This window comes from Lampetra fluviatilis, chromosome 3 (assembly GCF_964198595.1).
Source record: "Lampetra fluviatilis chromosome 3, kcLamFluv1.1, whole genome shotgun sequence".
NCBI lineage: Eukaryota > Metazoa > Chordata > Hyperoartia > Petromyzontiformes > Petromyzontidae > Lampetra > Lampetra fluviatilis.
In genome coordinates, this window is record NC_136277.1 from 12,901,685 (window position 1) to 12,927,554 (window position 25,870).

The 25,870-nt window shown below is 49.9% G+C and overlaps 1 protein-coding gene across 2 annotated transcripts; it reads right to left on the reverse strand.

Annotated features, from left to right (window-relative positions):
* Positions 1-751: 751 nt before the first annotated feature.
* On the reverse strand, positions 752-17,257 carry LOC144953036 (guanine nucleotide-binding protein G(I)/G(S)/G(O) subunit gamma-10-like). Of its 2 annotated transcripts, none has more exons than XM_078883561.1 (3): positions 17,043-17,257; positions 7,540-7,691; positions 752-6,598 (listed from the first exon to the last, which is right to left on the reverse strand). In XM_078883561.1, exons 1-2 carry the CDS (start codon positions 17,124-17,126, stop codon positions 7,566-7,568), a joined length of 210 nt encoding a protein of 69 aa, XP_078739687.1. In that variant the 5' UTR covers positions 17,127-17,257; the 3' UTR covers positions 752-6,598; positions 7,540-7,565. The 2 variants fall into 2 exon arrangements, with proteins under 2 accessions (XP_078739687.1, XP_078739681.1); XM_078883555.1 differs by having other exon boundaries at positions 752-6,566; positions 17,043-17,237.
* Positions 17,258-25,870: the final 8,613 nt, after the last annotated feature.

Genomic DNA, 25,870 nt, shown 5'->3' on the forward strand with positions numbered 1-25,870 from the left:
CACAAAACTTTAAGATCTTTCAACAAACTCCGGAATAAGAAGGCTCAGCCTATCGAGTCTCTCACCTTTCTGAAGAGATGCCGCGACTCTTGATATGCAAATTCTTTTGTCAAGGCGCTCTTCCCCCTCCAACCCAGCTTAAATATACGCTGCCAAGCCTGGTGGTGTTTCATTCAGACGCTGTCTTTCCGACAACACCTGTTCTTCACCTGAGGACGGCTGCTTGCGTTGTGGCCGAAACGTCGTGAGAATTATTTTATTGTTTTATTTTTATTATTTTATTATTTCCCTTCTACGTGACTTTACCGAAAGAACCAAGAAGACGAGTAGCAGCACCTGTGAAGGCCGGCATGGCACACGAGGGGCTTGGGTGGCCAGCACCACGCCCGACCGCCTTTGTCTCGCCAGTGGCGATGCTTACTACACACACCACACTTCACAAGGCACTCGTTTGAGGCTAACACAACAAAGATAGCGATCCCCCATTTAGCTATAACAGACGATACGAGCGAGTGCTGTTAGCGAGTAGCACCTGTCAAGGCCGTCACGGTACACGTGGGGGGTGGGTGGCCAGCACCACGCCCGACCGCCTTTGTCTCCCCGGTGGCGATGTTTACTACAGAGCACCGCACCAGATACTGATATTTGAGGCCGAGCGGACCACATGCACACAGGCGCACACGCATTCACGGCCTCACAAGGCGTCACACAAACCGGCACTTCGCTTGCAAACAAACGGCGCACAGTGACGTCGGTGCAATGTGATCATCCCGGCCGATGGCAACGTGGACTTTTAATTTCATTCCGTGTAACATTTGGGACTAATTACCAAGTGAACATCAACAAGCTTTGGCAACAACAAAATGAAAAAAAAGAAAAAATATTCTTATAAATACAACCCAATAATTCCCAGATTCAGAGGATTAAGATTTAGACAAATATTATTGTGCCGAATGCGAAAAGGCAGTTTTTAAAAAATGTATATATACAGGGTTGTTATATTTGAACAAATCACGTATGGTTGTTTAATTTATGTTAACACTGGCATTGCAACATTTTAATTGTTTAACTTTTAAGGTAATAGACCTATTATTATTAACATAAATTTTTTGTTAATTCTTCCTTTTCACAAAAATGGAATAGGAACAGAATCGAATATTAACTTTTGTCCCGCATTAACGTAAGTCAGTTCGAACGTTCGTTAACATATTTAAGACCGAAACAGGAGGAGGAGGATTTCTTCACAATTCTCGAAACGATTTGTAAATATGCTGCAGCTGCAGTAGGTTTTACTCTCCAACACGAAACCAGTTAGTGCTGAAATAGTAACGAGTTGGCAAGTTTTGTTTACGTGACAAACCCTTCCTGATTGTCCGTGTCGGATGGTGGCGAGTTTAACGACGCATATTTACCCGATCTAACCCAACAAAACACCTCAGATATTGGTCGAGAAAGCCTCTACGTGTTAAACATTGGTTAAAATAAATTCAGTAACCCTACGTGGTTTGTTCAAACTAAACATAATGACGTGTCACCCGTGTATATTTCAACATCACGGCAACCGAGCCACAGGTCTTTTGGCGTCATCTGGTCCAACACCATGTGAGACTAGGCTCTAAAGAAAGCTGTCTCGGGTGTGGACCAATCAACTTCAAGGACAGTGCATATATTATCAGAGTTATGTTTTTTGTTTGCATTATGGCTGCAGGTATTGTGGTCTATGCAAACATGACTCCTTGTAAAACAAGGTGTCAGTTTTGTTGCCAGATAGAAGGGTAAAAAAACAATTATCATATTTTTTACTGGCAAATGAGGTTCCAATGGTGTAAATGCTTACCCCGAGCTCTCATACTCTGATGGTGCATTGTCTTTGAGTTGTGCGCCTTTTGGCGTCATCTGGTCCAACCCATGTGAGACTAGGCTCTAAGGAAAGCTGTCTCGGGATGTGGACCAATCAACTTCAAGGACAGTGCATACATTATTAGAGTTATGTTTTTTTTTGCATTATGGCAGCAGGTATTGTGGTTTATGCAAACATGACTCCTTGTAAAAAAAAAGTGTCAGTTTTGTTGCCAGATAGAAGGGTAAAAAAACAATTATCAGATCCTTAAAACGCCAGCAACAAACAGCACCGTTCAAGGCGAAATCGTCACAGGGATTTGCGATTTAAAAATAATGTTTTCTTGACTTGAGTGCCGATTAATTATTCGTAACAAAACATTATGGGTTGCATTTTAAATGTATACATCCTTTCCTCATAACCAGGATAAGCACCATCATAGATGTTTTGGGGGTGAGATCGCGTCAATATAAATGTGTCGTTAAACCCACCACCACCCAACACAGCCAATCGGCAAGGGGTTTTGTCACGTAAACAGAACGTGGCCAATTCGTTACTCGTTCAGCACTAACCGGTTGTGTGTTGGAGAGTAAAAAATTAACCCGTAAAAACAAAGTTTTTCACTATAAATCCTTTATATGCGTGGCATCGGGGCGGCTAGAGTCCTCTCATCCTCTGGCTTGAGATGGCTGCCAACTATGGGTCAGATGATTGTGTGCCAGCATTAACCAATTGGTAAATAAATATTTTAAAAAAATTCCCTAAACAGTGTAACATTTTGGAATTTTTTTTCACGAAAATTAATTGTCACGCACAACGAGTCTGTGTGCAAAATGTCAACTCGATTGGATCACGGGAAGTGGGTTAAAAAACGACCGAAAGATTTGCACGGTCCTAAGCAAGCAAGCAAGCGAACTTAATATAAATGATTTAAAAAAAAAAAGATTTTTCCAGCGGCAGGCATCGGGTTTTTTCTTTAATACAATTAAACCCGGGGAATTAAACCCTGGTTTAATGAATACGAAACTCTGATCCAAGGCTTAGGTTGCTTCCTCGTCGGTGCTGCTATCGTACTCGGGGGGGGGGGGGGGGGGGCCGTCGGGCACACGGGGTAGTCGTAGAATGCGGCGGGCAGGTTGGTCGTGATGAATACGAGTTTCTCCTCCACAATCGTGGGCGCCAGTGAGTTCCTTAGCTTGGAATGGATGAAGCCCATCGTTGAGAAGTTGGCAATTAAAACCAATTAAACCGGATTTCTCCCAATCTCAGATGATCGGGTTTAATATAAAAAAGACAATTAAACCCGATTGTAAAAAACCCGCCTGTGCCACCCTTGCGCCACACACCCCTGGAGCAAAGCGATCAAGCACAGAACACTCTGCAGTGAGCAGGCCACACGTAGCAAGACCACGTGGTCACGAAGGCCACACGTAGCAAGACCACGTGGTCACGAAGGCCACACGTAGCAAGACCACGTGGTCACGAAGGCCACAATGCAAGACCACGTGGTTCTCAGGTCACACAAAGCAAGGCCACGTGGTTCTCAGGTCAAAGCAAGACCACGTAGTCACTCAGGTCAAAGCAAGACCACGTGGTTCTCAGGTCACATGTAGCAAGACCACGTGGTTCTCAGGTCACACAATACAAGACCACGTGGTTCTCAGGTCAAAGCAAGACCACGTGGTTCTCATGTCAAAGCAAGACCACGTGGTTCTCAGGTCAAAGCAAGACCACGTGGTTCTCAGGTCAAAGCAAGACCACGTGGTCACGAAGGCCACACAAAGCAAGACCACGTGGTCACACAGGTCACACAAAGCAAGGCCACGTGGTTCTCAGGTCAAAGCAAGACCACGTGGTTCTCAGGCCACACGTAGCAAGCCCACGTGGTCACGAAGGCCACACAAAGCAAGACCACGTGGTTTTCAGGTCAAAGCAAGAACACGTGGTTCTCTGGCCACACGAGGCAAGGCCACGTGGTCACTCAGGTCACACAAAGCAAGACCACGTGGTCACACAGGTCACACAATGCAATACCACGTGGTTTTCAGGCTACACAAAGCAACACCACGTCGTTGTCAGGCGACGCACAGGAATACATTTGTTTAAAAAAGGGGACAATTTTCTATACTCGTTAAGGTAAATACATCTTTTTTTTTTAACCGACTGAGATGTTTAACGCAATGTCACATGGAAGGCGCGTTTAAGATTACGGAGTTTTCCGTTGGGAAGAGAAACACTTCGGCGTCTATACGAACAACATTTCAACTCTTCGCCGTTTCTGATCGTTAACGCCGACAAAAATGTGTTTTGGCTACAAAGACGCGCACGCAAATACATCTTTGCGAGAAACAGCATTGGTAGCGTAACTGCAGGCCACGATTTTGAATCATATTTGCAATCACATTTTTTTCCCCCACCAAATGGATGTAAAGGTTCGAGTTTAAAATATTCTTCAAGGAATTACATGGCAACATCACCGAACACACACGCACAACTCCTAAGATCCCCCCCCCCCGCAAAGCCATTAACAGGCTGCTGGGGCAAGTGCTGTTAACGAGTAGCACCTACGACGACCACACCCCGCATCAAGTACCCACTTGCGGCCGAGTCGCCCTAGGGGAGGCCCAGTTATTCGTCACCGATATTAACCGCGAGCGGGAATCCCAACTCGGGTCTCCGGGTTGGTAGCGCAGCGCACCAAGGGTCCCATGAGTGTTCTCATTAAACACCAGGGCTGGGTGGGGAGGGGCTGGTCACCCCGTGGTGCCCTTATAAAACTCAACGTTTAACCTACTCACGCCGGCTTGTGCCCGCCCTCACAGCCGGGCACATTTGCGGAATACACCACGCCGCCGTTGACCCTGGCCATTGACCGAGCAACCCAACGTTCCTACCAGCTCCCTCCGCAGGACCACCACACACGTACCACGATCGTACCACTTGTACCACACACACACACACAAGTTCCATGCTCGCGTACAGCAAACCCTGACACGCGCGCGCACGCGTAAATTCGTTACCGAACACGAGCGCTCCAGACAGGCCGAGCCAGCCACGTGGGCGGTGGGCATTCAAAGCATCAACTGCGCACGGCGATTTAACTCGATGGAGAATCGTCAAAATTGGCAACAGCCATGGTCAATCCACTGCTGGATGAGGGTTTCGCCAAGCCACTTTGGTCGGTTAACGTTGCAGCAGCGGCGGTCTTCGTGCACACGACGCAAGGCGACACAACGCACATCGCGCGAGCAAAGTGTGCTTTGTCCACCGCTCGACGTGGCGACGTGGTTATTGCGCAATCGTGGCACGGACGAGACGTGGCGTTGAAGAGCAGTGGGGGTGTCGGTCAAGGACCGAACCCCGAGACGCGACGTGGAAACTTTCCAGTACGCAGTGAGATTTTTCTGCACGGCTCCAGTTCGCAAACTCCGGTCCATCCTCGCAGCAGCGGTGGCGGCTTTTGGCTGCTCGCCATCGAACAGAGACGGTCACCAGCATCGCGCGCGCCTTCAGATGCGCTCCTGCGGCCGTCTGGAACGCTCTTCCTTTCCGATATTAGGAAGCCACTGGAGGCCACGCACTTTTAAATCATCATCGAGATTGAAAAATAATTTCTTGAGGTCTGTTTTTTTGTGTGGCTAGCGGCGGCTCTGGATGGGCGCAATGGGCTGGTGGTAACCCTTCCCACCTTCAACATTAACAAGCAGAGACCCACGCAAAGAAATTCCTGGCACGCTCAAACACGCTTGTGCAACACATACGAACCAAGGTCCTCCAGTGTAGCCTTTAAGAGACTGTGGGCTTAAGTCTTGTTAAGTGAACACCTATTTAAAGGTCAGCACGGTGTACAAGAAAGTGGGTGACCAACACCACAATCCGGGCTGACTGTCTCCCCAGTGCTGATGTTTACAAACCACACCAGGTACTTATTTAAGGCCGAGTCATCCTAGGGGAGGGGAGGGCCCAGGACCGATTCATAACATTCGCCAAAATCGACGTTACGCTAACGACCGGACTTGCCGCTCGCCACAAACACGCACACCCCACGACCTCGCACCAATGCACACGGCGCAAGCAACCACACTTTAACAGGCACTGCATGAAACATTTGAATCCTGCATTCGAAGCAATCCCCGCCCCTCCCCTACCCCGACGTAAAAAACTAAAATCGCGGAATTGTCATCCACAAGTACAAGAAAATCGCATGATGGCAGTACCAGTGATGTCAAACTCTTAAAACGCACAAACCTTTATTTTAACAAAACCAAACCTCTGCAGCAAAAAGGGGATCGTCTCCCCCCCCCCCCCCACCCTGGCGATTTTATTTTGGTTCTTCTAGCAGGGGTGTCTTCAGTCAACTTAGAAAAAAATCAGTTTAAAATGACACTGGCTAAGAAATGCGTTGTTTTTAGATTTCATTCGTAAAAAAATCGACGGGAACACACCGGCCGTGTTGGTCGTGTGAGAATGGCACCGTCAGCAATAGGATGAGAGGAGGAGGTGGGGGGGGGCTGTGGGTGGGGCAGCCGGTTCCGTACGTTCATCGCTGCCAGTGCTGCCGTGCGTGTGCGTGTCCGTGCGTGTGCGTGTCCGTGCGTCCGCGTGCGTTTTGTAGAAAAGGGAAGCATGATTTCGCGAAGCTCTGGCACGTTCAAAATCCCGGGGTGGTCCCCACCCTGGAAAGGCTGGAATCCGGAGTCTTGTAAACTTGTTTGCGGATGTCCGTCTGGAAGTCGCAGAAGATGGCAACATCACAGTCTGAAAAGACAAAAACATTTTTTAGAGAAAACAAACAAAGATCCCCCTCCCCCCCCGTACAGCCTTAACAGACTGTTGGGGCAAGTGCTGTTAGAGAGCACCTATGAAGGCCGGAACGGCACACGAGGGTTCGGTGGCCAGTACCGTGCCCCAGTGGGCGATGTTTACACACCGCACCAGCTACTCATTCGAGGCCGAGTCGAACGATTGGAAGGCCCAGGACCGGTTCAGACAATCCGTCACTGGTGTTGGCCGTGAGCGGGAATCGAACTCGGGAAATCCAGGTTCATGGCGCAGCGCGTTAACCACTACACTACCGCTCCCCACACGGGGGTCAGGTTACACGGTGTGCGTCTCTGTTCAGGCCAACGTTTGAACTCCGAAACCCACGGTGGCTTCATTGCCGTGGGCACGGGTTTCTCCCGGACGAGGCGGCGGTTTCAACGAATTACAAAACACAAGCACAACCGCGGGCGAATGACAAACTCGGACACATCATTGGTGACAATGCCGCCACTTTAAAAAGGCACTTGCTCCCCCCATATTATCTCCCGTACTTCAGGCTTTTCCCTCCCCTTGACCAACAACATATTTATCGATTTGTATCGCATTTGTGCGTGCATACGTGCGTACGTCCGCGCGTGTGTTGCGTGCCCATGTCGCGTGCGTCCGAGTAAGTACGCAAGCGTGCGAGTGTGCGTCAGCGTGTGCGTCAGCGCGTGTGTGTCAGCGTGTGCGCGTCAGCGTGTGCGTGTCAGCGCGTGTCAGCGTGTGTGCGTGTCAACGTGTGCGTGTCAGCATGTGCGCGTCAGCGTGTGCGTCAACGCGTGCGCGTCAGCGTGTGTCAGCGTGTGTCAGCGTGTGTGTCAGCGTGCGTGTCAGCGCGCGCGTCAGCGTGCGTGTCAGCGTGCGTGTCAGCGCGCGCTTGCCAATGTACGCACGTTCGTGCGCGTTGCAGCGTGGGGCACTAGAGCACGGTGCAGGAACGCGGCTCGCGGAACGGGTTGGTTGCCGCGGGGACCCCCGTGAGCAGCGCGTCCTTGTGCACGTTCTGGAGGCAGAACTGCTGCAGCTCCGCTGCCGCCTGCGACACCTGCGGCAACAGCAAAAACAAAGATAAAGGCAAAGATCCCCCGTGTAGCCCTAACAGACCGCGGGGGCAAGTGCTGTTAGCGAGCGCCCGTAAAGGCCGGCACGGCACACGAGGGGGTGGGTGGCCGAAGCCACGCCCGGCCGCCTTTGCCCCCCTTCGCGCCAGGTATTCATTTGAGGCCGAGTCGACCTAGGGGAGGCCCAGGACCGGTTCAGATAATCGTCGCTGGTGTTGGCCGTGAGCGGGAATCGAACCCGGGTCGCCAGGTTCGTAGCGCAGCGTGGCGCTAACCGGAAAACTTACGCGGTAAAAGGACGGCAAATATGTGGAGACGCCGATGATTTCATAAACTGATCATTTCAAATATCGTCACGCCTTTCCTCCACCTCACCCCTATCTCACGAGGTGACGTCATCACCCCCCTGTCTCTGTGTTATTGTTACAAAGACGGTCGCTGCGTCGGCCACCGTCAGGTGCGTTTCTGCGGCCGTCTGGAACGCTCTGCCTCTCGATACGAGGAAGCCGGCGAAGCTACGCAACTTTTAAATCTCGACTGAAAACTCGTTTCTCGAGAACTGCTTTTTGTGTTTAGTTTGTGCCGATGTATTGTACGTGTAAGTTGAACTCCTTTCGGCACTGTATGTAGTCAACAATGATCATCAGTAGTGCCAAGTTCTAGACTTGAGAACAGTGGCTCCGAAACCTCTACTGCAGCCTGCACTCCTTTGGTTGTCAATCGTAAAGAAAAAAAAATGTTAATAACACATCGGTTTGAAGAAACAAAGTAGTTGTTATTATGATAGGGTTTTTCCCCTTTTTTCTGGATTCATGTCTGCATTAACCACAATACTTGCAGTCAAAATGCAAACAAAAAACACACTGATATTAATTCTAGATTTGAAGCTTTCGTGACTGCAGGGATTCATATTCTTAGGTTTTTTCGGTAAAGTCACTAGGTAAAAAATTAGTAAAATAAAAATTAAATAAAAATCACGACGTTTCGGAAGCAACACAAGCTTCCGTCTTCAGGTGGAACAGTCACAGCACGATAGCTGTATCAAGTGGAACACTTTTGGTCTGGAACACTTGATACAGCTGTCGTGCTGTGACTGTTCCACCTGAAGACGGAAGCTTGTGTTGCTTCCGAAACGTCGTGATTTTTATTTTACTTTTATTAATTTTTATTTTTGACCTATGTGACTTTACCGAAAAAACCTAAGAACACTATGATATATTGACATTGTCCTTAAAACTGATGTAGATGCTCACCCCGAGCCCTCATTACTTTGATAGTGGCGTCGTCTTTTAGCCGTACGCCTTTTGGCGTCCACTGGTCGAGCACCAATTGGGTCGAGGCTCAAAAGAAAGCCGTCCCTTGGTGTGCACCAATCAGTTTCAAAGGCCAATGCCAATATATTATCAGTGTGTTTTTTGTTTGCATTTTGACTGCAAGTATTGTGGTTAATGCAGACGTGAATCCTCGTAATTAAGTTCCAGTTTTGTTGCCAGAAAAAAGGGGAAAAACTCCTATTATTATATTTTGGTACTGGCAAAGGAGGTCTAATGAAAGTAGTTGTTACTAAAGTGCCGGTGCTTAAAATTTGTGTTCGATTATTTTCCTTCTAAAACTAATCTGGCCATGTCTCGTAGCCCCCAGCGGGTGCGTGCACCCCAGGTTAAGAACCCACCCCCAACCATCCTGTACTGGACCCAACGTTTCGGGCAACGGCCCTTTTTATAGCATACAAGAGTTATGGCTGCGACCGGCACGAGCGGACTGAGAAACGAACAAAAACCATTACGAAGGGACATAGACCGAAACGTTGCCTATTATATACTTGATAATTGGTTTCTTACCCTTCTATCTGGCAACAAATCTGACACCTTTTTTACGAGGAGTCATGTTTGCATAGACCACAAAACCTGCGGTCATAATGCAAACAAAAAACATAACTGATAATATGATAATGTATGCACTGTCCTTGAACTTCAAGGACAGTGCACATTATCAGAGTTATATTTTTTTGTTTGCATTCCGACCGCAGGTATTGTGGTCTATGCAAACATGACTCCTCGTAAAAAAAGGTGTCAGTTTTGTTGCCAGATAGAAGGGTAAAAACCCAATTATCATATTTTGCTACTCGCAAATGAGGTTCCAATGGTATTGTATACTTGTCCTTATAAGGCCAGACGCGATGTTACCGACGAATGCGGCGCGTTGTTTTGTATTATCATCACCGATCTAGAGAATGGCAGCTTTTGTGTTTACCAAATTCTAAACGAATGGCTCTTCTTGTAAGTTCAAGTACTAGCCAGGCTCAACTCCGGGCTTGGCTTCCGAGGTACGGCTCAGTCCCTTTTACACGCACCTTTACATCATCTGCACCTAGTTTACACAACAAAGGCTCATTCCTAACAGCGTGCTTCAGCCGCACCGAACCTCACAAAAATAATATTCAGGGCCTACCTTGGCTCCTCCCACCCTTAACCAGTATATATACAAGGACTGTTTTCTTGGAATTTCTCTCACTTGATACGGCTATCGTGCTGTGACGGTTCCACCTGAAGACGGAGGCTTGTGTTGCCTCCGAAACGTCGTGATTTTTTTTATTTTTTTTATTTTACTTTTATTAATTGAACATTTTTGCCGACGTGACTTTACCGAAAAAACCTAAGAATATGAATCCTTGCAGTCACGAAAGCTTCAAATCTAGAATTCAAATCTAGAATTGTAGAACGAAATTTTACGTGGTGGTTTTTTTTAGTGAAGTCATCGGCGATCGGGCCGAGACCCTCAAACCCACTACGCCCGAGACACTGGTTTCATCCAGTGGGCAGCTTCGATTGAAATCCTGGAGCTCAGCATTGCCAGCTCAGTGCTCTACCCACCGAGTCAACCGGCCGCTTGAATACATCGATGATTTATTTTATATCATCATCTATTTAATAATTTGCTTCAGCCTTAAAGAAAACACGGTGTGGCTCAGTGCTCGATTATTGCAACTCGCTACTCTATGGGACGTCTGGCAAAAACATGACCAAGCTGCAGCTTCACGACGGGTACTGTAAGATCCCACCATGTCCATTAAGTGCTCGCCGAGCTGAATTGGCTACCGGTTGCCGTACAAATACATCATGAAGGTCGCACTGTTTAGGCACATCGTGCTTGCCATAAATGAACCACGATAGCTTGCTGATCTCGTTAAGGAGCGTAACCCATCACGCGAACTCGTCATTCTCGCACAGCGGCTTTTGGCTAGCCATGGAACAAAGACGGTCACCGCATCCCGCGCTTTCAGATGCGCTCCTGCGGCCGTCTGGAAGGTTCACAGCCTTCCGACATGAGGAAGCAACTGGAGCAATACGCTTTAAAATCTCAACTTAAAACTAACTTCTTTAGAACTGCTTTTAATGTTTAGTTTGTTACCTCCGAAACGTCGTGATTTTTTTTTACTTTTATTAATTTAAATTTTTTACCTACGTGACTTTACCGGAAAAAACCTAAGAATATGAATCCTTGCAGTCACGAAAGCTTCAAATCTAGAATTAGTTTCTTGTCCTTCCCCCGCACCTCCGATGAGCACGGTTGGCTACGTACGGTGCGAGAGAAGTTCAAGGTACGTACAAGCGCCTTGCTAGTTTGAGATTCTGGGCGGTGGATGGTACAGAACGGGGGGGGGGGCGAGATGAGAACTTGTCGAACTAGTCAGTGCGGTGACAACTCCTTCAAGCCTCAGTGAGAGACCGCCACCATCTCACGGCACCGCTGCCGCTCCGCGTTTCCGCTTCGAGTTTCATTCCCGGCGCAAGCGGGTAAGGCACCATTTCACGTTCGCTTTCAGGCCTTGGTAAAGGAGAGCCGCCGTGCATAAAGCAAGACACAAACCAGAACAACAAACAGCTCCTCCTCATCATCATCGTCATCATCTACGATTAATCCAACGCTGGATGAGGTCCCTCCCCCGATGTCGTCACCAATCGATCGCGCCTCTGCCATGTGACCATCCACGCAGAGCATGAACACAAGCAAATGTCGTCACAAAGATTCATTAAACGAGAAAGCGGAGAAGATAAATTGCTTCCCAGCTATGCATTGAGGACGGCACTCTGAAGACAATATTCCAGTCTTTTTTTTTATCCAGTCTGGTGCAAATCAGGCGTTACTCGCACCTCCGATTGGTGCATTGATGGTTAGCGCGGTTGGCTACGTACGGGGCGAAAGAAGTTCAACATACATACACACTCAGCTGCAACCATTGGGTATCGCTGGTTAAAACCCTGGCAGCCACTTGCGATTAAAAACCGGGTTCTTAAGGGTAATGAGTGGATGGTCGCTCACCCCAGTCACACAAAATAAGATCCAATTTTGATTTGAAGCTTTGGTGACTGCAGGAATCCATACTCTTTGGTTCTTTCGGAAAAGTCACGTGGGTAGAAAAATTTATAAATAAATCACGACGTTTCGGTCGCAACACAAGCGGTCGTCCTCAGGCGGAAGAAATATAATCCAGCAGTGGAACTGCTGAACGTTATTTTATACCTACGTGACTTTACCGAAAGAACCAAAGAGTATACAAGTATAACCCGTAAAAACAAAGTTTTTTGCACTATAAATCCTTTACATGCGTGGCGGCTAGAGTCCTCTCGTCCTCTGGCTTGAGATGGCTGCCACCTATGGGTCAGATGATTGCATTGCACCATTAAGCAATTGGTAATTAAATATCATATTTTTGTCCTAAAAAGTGTAAAATTTTGGAACAAAAATTTTCACGAACATTAATTGTCACGCACAACGAGTCTGTGTGGAAAATGTCAGCTCGATTGGATCACGGGAAGTGGGTTAAAAAAACGACCGAAAGATTTGCACGGTCGTAAGCAGGCAAGCGAACTTAATATAAAGGATTTAAAAATAAGATACAATTTTGGCCTGCACTTAATTTGGCTAAATCTCACAGCTCTGATAATGTAAAATTACGAGTTTAACTGCCGCGTGATTAAACATTGTTCTTTTGTGGGCAGGGTGGTAGGGAATATGCTGCCCCCCATACCGCGTGGACAAGAAATCGCTTGAAGGATTCTCAGGCAGCAGAGCTCTGCGACACCCGCGCATCTGTGGGCCTTAATCTACCACAACAAACAATAATTTTTAATAAGAACACTTAAGACTGGTGCCGTCTCAAGCCACGTATCGCTACTGGCAATGTGAACCAAACTAAACACCGAGCACCTTGGGGCCTGGCGCAGCGCGCATGCGTAGTAGGTTCAAGAGAGACTTGGACGACGTAGTCGGAGGCACACTTATTTATTAACCGTTCCACACTATACCGGCCAAGGTATACAACACTCGAAGGGGGTATCGGCCCCTTCACCCGTCTAACAGGGAGATCCCACGATCTCTATCCCGGCTAGCCTACTCCCAGGTCCTCCACTACAGGGCTAGGGGAGGCTAGCTGATCCAGCTCTGGTCAAGCTGGGATCACGGCACCCTGAGTCACCAGACCGGCTCTTACAGGAGCATCGGCTCTGGGCTCTCGGGGCCACGCCACTGGCTTGCCCTGGTCGGTCCTTAGAAGGACAGCGATCCAGGGGAGTCCCAGGGCCTATCTAGCCGGTCTTCTTGCTTCACTGGTTAAAGCTAACACTCGACCCCGAGCCCACCGCCTTATATAGCAACTCCCCCCATGAGGGGTGGGGCCGAGGGGGATCACAGCGCCGTTTCAGCCCCCCAGGCTAAACGATGCGGACGTGGATGTAAGCACCCTTCCGCGTGCGGGCATAACCACCCCTGTCTTTCTGACAGACCTGTTCTTCACCTGAGGACGGCTGCTTGCGTTGTGGCCGAAACGTCGTGAGAATTATTTTATTACGTTTTATATTTTTAATATTTTTTCTTATTTCCCTTCTACGTGACTTTACCGAAAGAACCAAGAATATGAATCCCTGCAGTCACGAAAGCTTCAAATCGAAATTTTCACCCCTGGTGTGTTTGTTCGCCCTCCCGTAACACCTCTACACATGCGACCCAGCGCTTTGGGAAAGCAGGGTTAACGGATCGCGCCGAGATTCACCCATCACGTGCTGCGGGACGGGCATCTCCGCAAGGCACCGAGGTGGCAGTACAGAGCAGAGGGATTCACAACCCCGCCTCTGCATTACTCCCTGGTATGCGTGGTGGGTATTACAGGTAGGAACAATAGTACCACACTGCCCACCAGGTCAACAACAAAACTTTTTTTTCTGGCCTGGACTTTTGCAGCTGTTTAAGACTAATTTTAGGGTGCCGATTCCAAATCTGATCTCAGATCTGCTCCATCACATCTCATTTTTATGCTATCGGCATACCCCATTTTAATTGATTTTACCCAAAATTAACTCTGTCACTTATGATTGCAAGTTGTTGCGAGTCAGTGACTGCTTTAGTGTTAGAATATGGTGCTGTATTTTTAGGATAGTGTGTTTATATTATAATTTTATGTAGATATCCACATTTATTTAATATTTTTCTTCTGCAGTTTTTATTGAAAATGCAATATTTGATATCTCTGATGTGATAGACAAAAACTGATGCCAGATTTGGAATCAGCACCCCCAAAATTACCTTAACACCGTTGGAATACCTTGTGCCAGAAAAAGTGTGTTGACCAATGAATTATTTGTCCGTCTGTCGTGCATACATAGCCACGCCCTCGATTTGTATTTCATAGAGCGCTTTGGGCAGGCTCAGCATCACGTGACACGCCACGTGACATGAATCGCACGAATTCGCTGTCCAACCAAGTTCCTACCTGCCCACTCCGAAAGGAACGTGTTTTCTGGGATTATCCCAATAGATTTATATTCACGGAACTACTGGCCTAGGTGTTTAGCCGTCGAGGCGTACAGCTCTCCAATGTGCTTTGCGGTTGTTGTTCGACGCGATGTGTCCGACGTTTCAATCGACGAGCTTCTTCAGGGATCAATTCGAGCAGTTTATGCTCTCGATGGATGACAGAGCGTCCCCGCCGCCGCCACCGCCGCTGGTGGCCGTTGCAGGCCGGCCCAGCCGATGTTGTGAATTTACTTCGTCTGGGAAGAAACCGGAGCGCCCGGAGAAAGGTCGTACTACGACCAACGTTTGTATGCGAGGTGCAACACAGAGGTCGCAAACGGGTTTTGATTCCTTACCCGTACCCGTAACCTACCCGATACCCGGCTACCCGTACCCGGCCGGGTATCGGGTAGGGTACAGGTATCAGATTGCGACCTCTGGCATGAAGCCATGTTGCAGGCTCGGGTGGATTGATTCTAGGAACTTGAATTGTGAAAAGAGACAAGACGTTGGGAGATGAGTGACAAACGGTTACTCACCAGTGACTCACGGCCTACCCGTACCCGTACCCGGCCGCACCAGGGTCGCAAACGGGTACCCGTACCCGGCCGGGTACGGGTAGCCAGGTATCGGGTAGGGTACGGGTATCGGGTACCCGGTTGCGACCTCTGGTGCAACACGAGTGCTCGGGGAGAGTTGGTCACCTTTGCATGCGAGGCGGTACGCCGGGGGTGGTACCTGCAAGAACGCTCAGCAGAAGGTGATATTAAGCAAACATCCCAATGCAGGAGGCCGAATGAAAGTCTTCGAGGCTTTCGTGTTTAAAGCAGATGTATGTGGCGATAGGTTTTTACCCTTTCAACTGGTACAAAAACTAACAACTTTATACAAGGCATCATGTTTGCAATAACCACAACACAAGCAGTCAAAATGCAAACGAAAAGAAACAACTCTGATGATGATAATGAAATGCACTGTCATTATCATCATCAGAGTTGTTTCTTTTTGTTTGCATTTTGACTGCTTGTGTTGTGGTTATTGCAAACATGATGCCTTGTATAAAGTTGTCAGTTTTTGTACCAGTTGAAAGGGTAAAAACCTATCACTATATTTTGCCACTGGTAAAGGAGACGTCTCAGTACAAATGTATGTGTTCATACAGGGCATACGTACTACTCTTTGGTTCGTTCGGCAAAAGTCACGTAGGTAGAAATGAAATCAAATAAAACAAATCACGACGTTTCGATCGCAACACAAGCAATCTTCATCAGATGGAACAACCGCAGCAAGAAAATGCTGAAGTATGCGAGAGAGAGCTGCCGTGACAAGAGGTTATGTGGGTAAGAGAGGGGGGAGGTAAGGGGGGAGGGCCAGGCAAACGCACGCACGCCCGGCCGCGTTTGTATCCCCAAGTTTCCCCGCCCCCCCCCAACACATCATCGTGAGGGTACTCAGTTGAGGCCGTGTCGACCGAGGGTAAGGAGGGGGGCCCCCCAGGAACCGGTTCAAAGGAGGGGCCCCCCAGGGACCAGTTCACAAGGGAGGGCCCCCCCAGAAACCGGTTCACAAGGCCCCCCCCCCCAAGAAACCGGTTCACAAAAGAGGAGCCCCCCAGGGACCAGTACACAAGGGAGGGCCCCCCAAGGGACTGATTCACAAGGGAGGGGCCCCCCAGAAACCGGTTCACAAGGGCCCCCCCCCCCAAAAAACCGGTTCACAAAGGAAGGGCCCCCCAGGGACCAGTTCACAAGGGAGGGCCCCCCAAGGGACTGATTCACAAGGGAGGGGCCCCCCAGAAACCGGTTCACAAGGCCCCCCCCCAAAAAAAAACCGGTTCACAAAGGAGGGGCCCCCCAGGGACCAGTTCACAAGGGAGGGCCCCCCAAGGGACTGATTCACAAGGGGAAATGTCGTGGGTTTCGCGATCCCGACGACCGAACGCCCGCCTCTGTGTATCTGGAGTTCGCGGCGTCTCTATCCCTCCACGTTTAGAATCAACATCACTCGTTTAGAGGTACAGGTAGTCCCCGACTTACGATGGAGATGCGTTACGACGACCCCATCGTAAGTCGAAAATATCGTAAGTCGGATCATCGTAAGTCGAAAATATCTTAAGTAGGAACATTGTAAGTCGAAAATATATTAAGTAGGAACATCGTAAGTCGAAAATATCGTAAGTCGGACCACCGTAAGTCGCAAAAGTCGGAACATCGTAAGTCGGGGACTACCCTGTGTTTGTTTATAAATGTACGTGACGATGATGATGTTGCCCACTTCGTTGAGCTATCAAACTTGTGAATAGCCACGTCGCTTCTTTTAAAAACAAAATAAAATCGCGTTACCGTCCACAGCCTCAGTTGGGGGTGGTGGGGGGGTACAATCACCTGGTTAAGTGAATAAATAAAGTTCTTATTTGAATCCATACTCTTTGGTTCTTTCGGTAAAGCCACGCAGGTATACAATTACATTACTACAATTTTATTTTAAAGTCACCTAGTTATGAGGTAAAGTTATCCGCGAATGACGAAAACTCAGGGCCGCACCTTCACTCGCTCGATGCTCGCCTCGACGCGAAGCTGCTCCACGAGCCGCCTCATGGCCGAGATGCTGCCCGCGTTGTTCGACATTTCGTCCTCTTCCTCCTCCTCTGTTCTCTCGTGAAATCTCCTCAAGGCTTCTTCACGCAACAGCCGCGGACAACAACGACGACGATCTGGACCCAACACGGCCGCGCCTTTTCCGCCTGAAACCGCCCCCACCCACCCCCACCTCGTGAGCCCTTCCCATCACCCCCCGCGGGTGATGGAGGACGATGAGCAACGCGGCAGCCATCTTACTAAGGGAGAGAGGAATAGACCGTCCGCTTCGAGGCCGCCATCTTACCAAGGGAGGGGGGAATAGACCGTCCACTTAGAGGCCGCCATCTTACTAAAGGAGGGAAAAGAACGTCCACTTAGAGGCCGCCATCTTACCAAGGGATGGGGGGAATAAACCGTCCGCTTAGCGGTCGCTATCTTACCAAGGGGTGTTGGGAGGGGATGGCGCTTGTAGTCCGTCATCTCACCAAGGGGTGTGGGGGGCGACCGCTTATAGCCCGTCATCTTACTAAGGTGGGGTGGGGAAATACCGTCCGCTTAGAGGCCGCCATCTTACTAAGGGAGGGGGAAAGACCGTCCGCTTAGAGGCCGCCATCTTACTAAGGGGGGAAATACCGTCCGCTTAGCGGTCGCCATCTTACCAAGGGAGAGGAATGGAAAGCCCGTCCGCCATCTTACCAAGGGGTGGAGGGGGCTTAGAGGCCGTCATCTTACTAAGGGGGGGTGGGAAGACCGTCCACTTAGTGGCCGCCATCTTACCAAGGGGGATAAGTTTATCTGCGCCGCTCATGCGCGTGTGTGCGTGGCGTGAGGGGGGGTTACCCCTACCCAACATGGCGGCTACATACCTCCACGTGTGCAAATAAAAATCGTCTTACGCGAGCAATATTATCCACAGCTAAGGTTTTTAGCTTTTTTGTTTTAGATTTTGTTGTTGTGGGTTTACTACTTTAGCACTTTTGTTTACGTGACAAACCTTACTAATTGGCTGCGTGAGTGCCACGGTGGCGAGCTTGTTCGGAGATGTTAACTACCTCGCTTGGTATACATGAGGTGGTGGGTTTGATCCCGACCCTGACGATGCCTGTTGTATATTTGGAGTTTGGGGCCGTCCATAAATGACGTCACGCGATTTTTGACGATTTTTGACCCCCCACCCCCCATCGTCACACGATGTCACAAAAAGTCAGACCCCCCCTCAAATATGACGTCACAAAGCTCTGCCCCCCCTAAAATAATATGCTTCAAATCGCTTTAAACTATTGTCATTGTAGTGCGCATTTAATGTGGCGCTGCACTCTGATGTTGTAGGAGAAAACATTTCTTAACAAGTCTATTTAATTAAGTAGAACGTGCTGTCTATATTTATTTAAAGTTGCGCATTTTGATGTGACGTCACATTTCTCACCCCCCCCCCTCGTCACACATCGTCACAAATTTCTGACCCCCCCCCCCCCCCCACTAGGTGCGTGACGTCATTTATGGATGGCCCCTTTGCGGTGTCTCTCTCCGTGGTCGCGTGGACTTTGCTCCGGGTTTTCCCTCCACATTTAGAATCAACATCACGCGTTTTTAGAGTCTCTAGCTTCCACACGATAAGCCACTTCGTTGAGCTATCATTTGGGGCCGTCCATAAATGACGTCAGTAATTTTGCTGTGGCGGTTCCACCTGAAGACGGAGGCTTGTGTTGCTTCCGAAACGTCGTGATTTAATTTAGTGGTTTTAATTTTTTTATTGAAATTTTGTTTTATTTATTTAAGTTGTGCTTTAATTTTGTTGTTTTCATTTTTATAATTTTTTAACCTACGTGACTTTATAGAAAAAAGTATATTGATCCTTGCAGTCACGAAAACTTCAAAGCTTGGAGGCTATATAGTTAATTTTTGGAGCTTTCGTGACTGCAGGAATTATTCTTTGGTTCTTTCGGTTAAGTCACGTCTAAAGATAAAATAATACATTAAATATCATTTTATCTTTAGACGTGACTTAACCGAAAGAACCAAAGAATAAAGGCTATATACTCTTAGGTTTTTTCGGTGAAGTCACGTAGGTAAAAAAAATAATAAATGAAAATAACTAAATTAAATCACGCTGTTTCGGAAGCAACACAAGCCTCCGTCATCAGGTGTAACTGCTCCAGTAAAATTACTGTAGCGTGTGAAGAGAGCTATACAAGACACGTGTATTTTTTTTTATAGGAGGCTACTTTGATTCTAGATTTGAAGCTTTCGTGACTGCAAGGATTCATATTCTTAGGTTTTTTTCGGTAAAGTCACGTAGGTAAAAAATATAAATTTTAATTAATAAAAGTAAGATAACAAATAAAAATCACGACGTTTCGGAGGCAACACAAGCTTCCGTCTTCAGGTTTTTTTTAACTTTTATTAATTTTCATTTTTTACCTACGTGACTTTACCGAAAAAACCTAAGAATATGAGGCTACTTTGCTTGGAGGCTAAATTGTCGGCAGAGGGCAGTGCAGCACAAGATGCATTCTAGATTTGAAGTTTTCGTGACTGCAGGGATCCATACTCGTTGGTTCTTTCGGTAAAGTCACGTAGGTAGAAACACAATTTAAGTAAATAAAATTAAATTTAAATAACGAAACGTCGTGATTTATTTTAATTTAATTTATTTAAATTTTATTTTCACGTAGGTATAAAATAAAATATCGACGTTTCGGGCGCAACACAAGCGTCCGTCACCAGGTGGGACAATTGCAATTGTTTCTTGCTGTGGTTTTATTTTCTACCTACGAGACTTTACCGAAAGAACCAAAGAATGTGTCCCTGCAGTCAAAGAAAACTTTAAATCTAGATAGTGTCCAATTCATCTTCTTGGTTCTTTCGGTAAAGTCACGTAGAATGGAAATAATAAAATAATAAAAATAAAACATAATAAAATAATTCTCACGACGTTTCGGCCACAACGCAAGCAGCCGTCCTCAGGTGAAGAACAGGTCTGTCAGAAAGACAGCGTCTGAATGAACACCACCAGGCTTGGCAGCGTATATTTAAGCTGGGTTGGAGGGGGAAGAGCGCCTTGACAAAGGATTTTGCATATCAAGAGGAATTTAGCATATTTATGGGAAATGCAGGTATGTGATTAGTACTACTTATGCGCATGGCTGCTGATGTAAATGGCAGAGCAGCAACTACAATGTCACATTCAGGTGGTCAGGCCAGTTTAACAGCGTCAGAAGTAAGCGTAGTGGATCGCTGTGATGTCTCCTTCGTATTGGTGGGTCACGGCATGTTGTAGGGTTTGTGCTGGATGACCAAATACGCGCAATTAAAAGAGTTTTTAATTTCCCATTTGTGCATTCGCTATCCACATCTGCAATGCTTTGTGCAGCGGGTGCGATTTAGGGGTGGACCATGAACTTGGTGGAAGATCAAACCCCATGGACCTTCTGCGTTGTGTCTATCACGTGGTTAAATTTCGATTTAAAGCTTTCGTGACTGCAGGGATTCATCTTCTTGGTTCTTTTCGGTAAAGTCACGTAGAAGGGAAATAACTAAATAATAAAAAATAAAACATAATAAAATAATTCTCACGACGTTTCGGCCACAACGCAAGCAGCCGTCCTCAGGTGAAGAACAGGTCTGTTGGGAAGACGCTGTCTTTCCGACAGACCTGTTCTTCACCTGTGGCCGAAACGTCGTGAGAATTATTTGATTGTTTTATTTTTATTATTTTATTATTTCCCTTCTACATGACTTTACCGAAAGAACCAAGAAGAAGATATCACGTGGTTGTTTGTGAGTTCTTTCGAACTCTATTCACATCTACCAAGCTTCATCCGGGTTGAAGCCCCTCTCCTCCCTGCCCCCCCTCTCTTCCTTTCTAGCTGCTCTTCATCCGGCAGCCCCCCCCCCTCTCCTCCCTGGGCCCCCCCCCCTCGCTCTTACCTATATAACTCGTACTACGGGAGTCCTTCTACCCACTTCAGCAATTGTTTCTTGCTGTGACGGTTCCACTGATAACGGAAGCTTGTGTTGCGCCCGAAACGTCGTGGTTTAATTTTATTTATTTTTTCTATCTACGTGACTTTACCGAAAGATTTAACTACACATATTTGTACCATCTTATCTGACAGGTACTATTCTACTTTACCGAGTGTTGACATCCCCAGCGTTTACCAGTATTGCTTACTTTTATGCTTATTATCAGCTAACACCGGCCACAACCATGAGCAGTTGTGCACCATTGTTCTCTTTGGCCGATTCGGAACAAGACCTACAACAAATCTTGGACGCGGTTGCCGCAGAGAGTCAAATATGGGGCTTACGAATTAACAAAAGAAAACAAAGGTTATGAAGGTCAGCCGAACTACAAGCGAAATAACAATCAAGCTGGGCAGCGAAAATTGGAACAAGTACACCGATTTAAATACCTTGGTGTAATCATTGACGATCAGTTGAACCATGAAGTCGAAATCAAGAGCAGAATTGAACAAGCAAGGCAAGCATTTATTAAATGGAAAACACTCCTTGCAGACCGCAACTTGAGTACATCACTGAAACTGCGCACACTGAAATGCTACATCTGGTCAATTTTGCTGTACGGAGTAGAGACGTGGACACTGACAACAACAGCAACAAAAAGGCTCGAAGCTTTCGAAATGTGGCTGTATCGAAGAATGCTGAAAATCCCATGGACAGCCAAAACCACCAATACACAAGTTCTGCAAGATATGGGCACTGACAGGCAACTGCTGAAGACCATCATTAGCAGGAAGTGTTACTACCTAGGCCACATTGCCGAAACGACCCCAAATACCAGCTATTAAAGCAATTCCTGGAAGGAAAAATCGAAGGGAAAAAACGACCAGGACGGCCAAAAACGACATGGCTCAGTAACATCAAAACATGGCTACAATTAACAACAGCAGCACAAACTCTACACGCCGTGCTAGACCGGGACCAATATCATCGTGAAGTCGCACACGCCGTTAGGCAGCACTAAAGAAGAGGAAGTTCTCTTTTAGCCCCGCTCCCGAGGACATCAGGCCATACCCTTGGCTACCACATTCAGACAAGCCTCCCCCTCCCCCCCCATAATTGTATTTAAGAGCTTGCCTCTTGGATTTTTTCCTCACTTAATACAGTAAATTCAGCTGTGACGGTCCCCACCTGATGACGGAGACTTGTGTTGCCTCCGAAACGTCGTGATTTATTATTTTATTTCTATTAGTAGTTCAATTATTTTTATTATTTATTTTTCTTATTTATTTTTACCTACGTGACTTTACCGAAAAAACCTAAGAGTATTTACCGAAAGAACCAAAGAGTATGGATCCCTGCAGTCACGAAAACTTCAAATCTAGATTGAAGGTGTTATGGCTTTCGTACAGGGCAGTTGTAGCAGAGGGAGACTTGAGCTTGCACCAACCAGCTTACTTGCACAACCGAAAACTGAATTTTTTTATTGCACCTTTTATTATCATGTTATATTTGCACTTTGTTTTATTGGCGCGTTGTACAATATTCCTAGTTCTCTGCAATATTTATGTGTTTGCAGGTTTGTCGTTGCTGCTGCTCTGTGTACGCACCACGGATCTCCCTTGTAAAGCAGCCGAGAAACTGGATAAACTGGATCATCCGTGTTAAAATTTCAAATAAACTCAAAAGCAGTGGCTTTTCCGTATGTGCGTGGCCAATCGTGCGAAACACACAAAGCAGTTCTAAATGATCTTCTTGGTTCTTTCGGTAAAGTCACGTAGAAGGAAGTAATAAAATAATAAAATCATTATTTTATTACTTCCCAGGTCTGTCGGGAGACGCTGTCTCCCCGACAGACCTGGTCTTCACCTGATGACGGCTGCTTGCGTTGTGGCCGAAACGTCGTGAGAATTATTTAATTATGTTTTATTTTATTATTTTATTACTTCCCTTCTACGTGACTTTACCGAAAGAACCAAGAAGATGAATCCGTTGCAGTCACGAAAGCTTTAAATCGAAATTCAGTCTAGGCCGGGGCGTCGGAGGGGAGTGGTGTTAATTGAGAGGAGTGAGAAATCAATTCCATTGATTAGGTACGAAGTACATACGGTACAATCGTGCGTGAGAATAAAATATATAAACTCTCACGCTTGTGAGACGAGATTCGTGAGTTGCCCGAAGTCTAACAACCCCCCGTGAGATATTTTGTTCTCTGACGTGAGATGTTTTGAAGTCTCACGGCCGTGAAATGTCCCGAATCACGCCCTTGAGACGCTCAATCTCACGCCCCTGAGATGCGTGATATGCCCAGTCTCACACCCGTGAGATGATGCCCCAGAGACTCACACCCGTGAGACGATGCCCAGAGACTCAGGCCCGTGAGATGCCCAGCGGGTCCCACGCCCGTGAGATGCGTGAGAAGCCCAGAGGTCATCACGCCCGTGAGAGATTGGATTGGCGTGACCCCTCCACTCACTCACTCACCCCCCCCACCACCCCCCCACTCACACCCCCCACTCACTCCCCCCCACCACCCCCCACACCCCCCCCCACTCACCCCCCCCCACCCCACCCCCCACCACCACCCCCCCCCACACCCCCCCCCAATCACACCCCCCCCCACACCCCCCCCCACTCACACCCCCCACTCCACCCCCCCACCCCCCACTCACACCCCCCCCACTCACACCCCCTACTCACACCTCCCCCACTCCCCACCCACCACACCCCCCCCCACTCACCCCCCCCCACTCACACCCCCCCCACCACACCACCCCCCCCCCACCCCCCCACCACACACACCCCCCACCCCCCCACCCCCCCACCCCCCCACCACACCCACACCCCCCCACTCACCCCCCCCCCCACCACCACCCCCCACCACCCCCCCACCACACCCCCCCCCCCCCCCCAACACCCCCCCCCACCACACCCCCCCCCACTCACACCCCCCCCCCACCACCCCCCCCACACCCCCCCCACACCCCCCCCACTCACCCCCCCCCACCACCCCCCACACACCCCCCCACCCCCCAATCACCCCCCCCACTCACCTCCCCCCCCACTCACACCCCCCCCCACCACGCCCCCCACCACCCCCCCCACTCACACCCCCCCACCACCCCCCCCACTCACACCCCCCCCCACTCACACCTACCCCAACTCACACCCCCCCCCACTCACCCCCCCCCCACTCACACCCCCCCACTCACACCACCACCCCCCACCCCCCACTCACACCACCACCCCCCACCCCCCCACTCACACCCCCTTCACTCACACTCCCCCCACTCACCCCCCCCCCACTCACCACCCCCCACCACCCCCCCACTCACACCCCCCCACCCCCCAATCACCCCCCCACTCACACCCCCCCCCACTCACACCCCCCCCCCACTCACCCCCCCCACTCACACCCCCCACTCACACCCCCCCACTCACCCCCCCCACCACCCCCCCACTCACACCCCCCCACCCCCCAATCACCCCCCCCCACTCACCTCCCCCCCCACTCACACCCCCCCCACTCACACCGCCCCCCACCACCCCCCCACTCACACCCCCCCACCACCCCCCCACTCACACCCCCCCCCACTCACACCCCCCCACCCCCCAATCACCCCACCCACTCACACCCCCCCCCACTCACACCCCCCCCCACTCACACCACCACCCCCCACCCCCCCACTCACACCCCCTTCACTCACACTCCCCCCACTCACCCCCCCCCCCCCACTCACCACCCCCCACCCACCCCCCCACTCACACCCCCCCCCCCCACTCACACCCCCCCCCACTCACACCCCCCCCAATCACACCCCCCCCCACTAACCCCCCCCCACTCACACCCCCCCACTGACACCCCCCCCCACTGACACCCCCCCCCCCCCACTGACACCCCCCCCCACTCACACCCCCCCACCCCCCCACTCACACCCCCCACTCACACCCCCTTCACTCACACTCCCCCCACTCACACCAACCCCAACTCACACCCCCCCCACTCACCCCCCCACTCACACCCCCCCCCCCCCACTTACACCGCCCCCCACTCACACCACCACCCCCCACCCCCCCACTCACACACCCCCCCACTCACCCCCCCCCCACCACCCCCCCCCACTCACACCCCCCCACCCCCCCCCAATCACCCCCCCCCACTCACACCCCCCCCCCGCTCATCCCCCCCCACTCACACCCCCACTCACACACCCCCCCCCTCACACCCCCCCCCACTCACCCCCCCCACCACCCCCCCACTCACACCCCCCCCCCCCACTCACACCCCCCACCCCCCAATCACCCCCCCCCACTCACACCCCCCCCACTCACACCCCCCACCCCCCAATCACCCCCCCCACTCACACCCCCTTCACTCACACTCCCCCCACTCACACACCCCCACCACCCCCCCCACTCACCCCCCCCCACTCACACCCCCACTCACACCCCCCCTCACTCACCCCCCCCACCACCCCCCCCCACTCACACCCCCCCCACTCACACCCCCCCACCCCCCCACTCACAACCCCCCCACCCCCCCACTCACAACCCCCCCACCACCCCACTCACACCCCCCCCACCACCCCCCCCCCACTCACACCCCCCCCACCACCCCCCCCCCCCACACCACCCCCCCCCACTCACCCCCCCCACTCACACAGCCCCCACCACCACCACCCCCCCACTCACACCCCCCCCACCACCCCGTGAGACTCGCGGCTGCTGACGCGGCCGGCATCAGCTGACTGGCACCTCCGCCCCGCGCCATCTTCACTGCTGCAGCAGCAGCATCTGCGAAGGAGGAGCGGGCACCAGCTGAGGGGGGC